At 37.4% G+C, this 4,055-nt stretch overlaps 1 protein-coding gene across 2 annotated transcripts in view; it reads right to left on the bottom strand.

The window, feature by feature from the left end:
• CAPN7 (calpain 7) overlaps positions 1-4,055 on the bottom strand; it is a 49,111-nt gene that overhangs the window by 40,631 nt on the left and 4,425 nt on the right. For both annotated transcript variants that reach the window (XM_031935268.1, XM_023207392.2), the window contains exon 2: positions 2,361-2,469. In XM_031935268.1, coding sequence (XP_031791128.1) covers positions 2,361-2,469 — 109 coding nt within the window. The remainder of the gene's footprint in view (positions 1-2,360; positions 2,470-4,055) is intronic.

Genomic DNA, 4,055 nt, shown 5'->3' on the forward strand with positions numbered 1-4,055 from the left:
AAAAACAAGAAATGGGGAAAGGATTCCCTATTTAATAAATGGTGCTGGGAAAATTGGCTAGCCATAAGTAGAAAGCTGAAACTGGATCCTTTCCTTACTCCTTATACGAAGATTAATTCAAGATGGATTAGAGACTTAAATGTTAGACCTAATACCATAAAAACCCTAGAAGAAAATCTAGGTAGTACCATTCAGGACATAGGCATGGGCAAGGACTTCATGTCTAAAACACCAAAAGCAACGGCAGCAAAAGCCAAAATTGACAAATGGGATCTCATTAAACTAAAGAGCTTCTGCACAGCAAAAGAAACTAGCATCAGAGTGAACAGGCAACCTACAGAATGGGAGAAAACTTTTGCAATCTACTCATCTGACAAAGGGCTAATTTCCAGAATCTACAAAGAACTCAAACAAATATACAAGAAAAAAACAAACAACCCCATCAAAAAGTGGGGAAAGGATATGAACAGACATTTCTCAAAAGAAGACATTCATACAGCCAACAGACACATGAAAAAATGCTCATCATCACTCGCCATCAGAGAAATGCAAATCAAAACCACAATGAGATACCATCTCACACCAGTTAGAATGGCAATCATTAAAAAATCAGGAAACAACAGGTGTTGGAGAGGATGTGGAGAAATAGGAACACTTTTACACTGTTGGTGGGATTGTAAACTAGTTCAACCATTATGGAAAACAGTATGGCAATTCCTCAAGGATCTAGATCTAGATGTACCATATGACCCAGCCATCCCACTACTGGGTATATACCCAAAGGATTATAAATTATTCTACTACAAAGACACATGCACACGTATGTTTATTGCGGCACTATTCACAATAGCAAAGACTTGGAATCAACCCAAATGTCCATCAGTGACAGACTGGATTAAGAAAATGTGGCACATATACACCATGGAATACTATGCAGCCATAAAAAAGGATGAGTTTGCGTCCTTTGTAGGGACATGGATGCAGCTGGAAACCATCATTCTTAGCAAACTATCACAAGAACAGAAAACCAAACACTGCATGTTCTCACTCATAGGTGGGAACTGAACAATGAGTTCACTTGGACTCGGGAAGGGGAACATCACACACTGGGGCCTATCATGGGGAGGGGGAAGGGGGGAGGGATTGCATTGGGGAGTTATACCTGATATAAATGATGAATTGATGGGTGCTGACGAGTTGATGGGTGCAGCACACCAACATGGCACATGTATACATATGTAACAAACCTGCACGTTATGCACATGTACCCTGGAACTTAAAGTATAATAAAAAGAATAAATAAATAAATAAAATAAAATAAAATAAACCAAAAAAAAAAGAAAGAAACACTGGTTATGAAACAAAGTTCCTAATTATTGGGCAGTTAAATTTAAGCACTTCATTTACTTGGCTGGGAAAAGAAAGTTCCTTTGAATTTTGTATGATAGTTTGAATACATGAATCAATACTTTGTTTCCAGTGATGTTCCAATAACACAGGCAGTATAGTTTTCAATACATGCAATTTCTGGGCACTGTATTAAAGTAAACTACCTTGTTTTTAAGGGAACTGTCGTAACAAGGAATCCAGTGATTAAATCTACTTTATCCCAATGATATTGTTGTAATTGCTCACATCTACTCAGAATGAGAGGTAAAAAGTAGCACAAAGTCCATAAGAATAAATATTCTTCTGCTTGTGGCTTTATCATGCAGCAACAGAAAAAGAGGGTTAAAAAGAGTCCTTAGAGAAATCAATGTATTTGTAAATACAATGTCAACATCAGTTACCTCTAACAAAACTGTGACCATTAAGACTATGTATATTTCTATTATTGTACCTGTTGTGCTGTTTACAAAAATAAATACAAGTAGTTCCAAGTCTCTGCTTACATGTGACTTTTCCAAAATATGGTTTAAAAGAGTTTAGCAAAGGTTTGAAAGTAGAAGACACCGACAGAGAAGACACGGTGAACCTACTGCTGAAGTCTGTAAACACTGAAGAGGAACGGTCACTTAATTTTATAAGGAAGAGACAGATGACAGACATTTTAAAAGCAGACTTTAACTGAATTCTAATCCTAACTTTGCCAATAATAAATTGCTTGAACATAGGTAATTCACCATCTCTGCACTCTGGGAAATTAGGAAACTGGACTATATTATCTATAAGGTTCCTCTTCAAAGATCTATAACTTACTTCTAAATGATTTTTAAAGAGGTGATTACCAAAAGTGGAGTAAGCAGCAACAGAGTGAGCATCAAGATTCAAAGGTAAAAATGAAGAGAAACAAACATGGGGGAAAGACATGATGGGAGAAAAGAAAAAAAAAGTGACAATTTTAGTAGTCCTTTACTAACCTGCAGAATGTAGAGCTTGAACTCTTTCCAGATACTCAGTTATTTTTTCTTGAATATTTTCTAGGCTTGATCCTGCCATCTCAGCATAAATTAAGGCTTGTGCAGCTTCCTAAAAATGAAAGAATTCAAAGGAATGCAATAGATGTATAACTTGAATTTTCTTTACCACATTCTCATTCAATATTGGTTTCCATGAATGACAAAACAATGTCTTTAAAATATTAACAGTAATTTTTTTCATAAAGTAGTTATACAATCTTCCAATGTTTTCTTCAGTATTCAATGTTCTCAATTTTCTTTCTCTTTTCTTTTTTGAGACAGAGTTTCGCTCTGTCACCCAGGCTGGAGTGCAGTGGCGCAATCTCGGCTCACTGCAACCTCCGCCTCCCAGGTTCAAGTGATTTTTGTGCCTCAGCCTCCCGAGTGGCTGGGACTATAGGTGTACACCACTACATCTGGCTAATTTTTGTATTTTTAGCAGAGATTGGGTTCTGCCATGTTGGACAGGCTGGTCTTGAACTCCTGGCCTCAAGTGATCTGCCCAACTCGGCCTCCCAAAGTGCTGGGATTACAGGCATAAGCCACCACACCTGGTCCAAATGATACCTTTTTTTTTTTTTTGCTTTTTCAAAGATGGAGTCAAAATTAGGTGCTAAAAGTCACAGGGCACGTCCAAACAGGAACCTGAACCCTGGACCCTCACATTAAAAGTCTGATGCTCTACCGAAGGAGCTATCCAGGCTCTCTCTCAATTTTAAGCTGTCATTGAAAATTTATGAATTCACGCATGAGGAACTGATTATAAACACTTCTTTAGAATAGCTGTAGTTTACATGTTTTGTTTTCCTTTTTCCTTATGTAATAGATCAGATTTAAAACCATATACCTTGAAAATGTGAACTGATTGCAAGTAATTCACACTCAAAAAAAATGTGAATTGAGCATTCAAAGCACTAAAACGAGTAGTAACTGCTAAAACAAAATTACCAAGAAAACATTACAAGAGATTATAAAAGTTAAATATCTCACAGTAAAACAGTTTTCTCCACAGAAAATACTGACAAAGGATGACACATTTTAAAGCAGATTTTAGTTGTGTAAATTAAACTTATTTTAATTAAGAAAATATGGATTCTTCTTCCAGTTATTCCATAACTTCCATAGCCAGTTACACTACGGCTAGAAGGAGGTGTTTCCATTCTCCTCATCACCATTCCAGGAAGGTTACCAATGCTACCACCTAAAAAAGCGAAGAGAAATTTCTACAAGTAACAGCACCTTCTCTGCAGTAACCCAAGCATGTACACTTCATGGGTCATCATGCCTGTTTCCAAAGATGTCATCTACTGAGCATCACTTTTTGAATACAGTTATTTGAGCAGGAGTTGTTTAACTGAACCTAACAAAATTAAGAAAAGTGCAGTTTTCAGCCTGGGTAACATGGTGAAACCCTGTCTCTACAAAGTAGTCCCAGCTACTCAGGGAGTTGAGGCGGGAGGTGGAGGCTGCAGTGAGCTGTGATCGGGCCAATGCACTCCAGCCTGGTTGACAGAGTAAGACACTGTCAAAAAAATAAAAATAAAAAAAAGAGAAAGGAAGAAAGGAAGGAAGGAAGGAAAGAAGGAAGGAAGGAAAGAAGGAAAGAAGGAAGGAAGGAAGGAAGGAAGGAAGGAAGGAAGGAAGGAAGGAAGGAAG

Source organism: Piliocolobus tephrosceles, chromosome 2 (genome assembly GCF_002776525.5).
Source record: "Piliocolobus tephrosceles isolate RC106 chromosome 2, ASM277652v3, whole genome shotgun sequence".
Lineage (NCBI taxonomy): Eukaryota > Metazoa > Chordata > Mammalia > Primates > Cercopithecidae > Piliocolobus > Piliocolobus tephrosceles.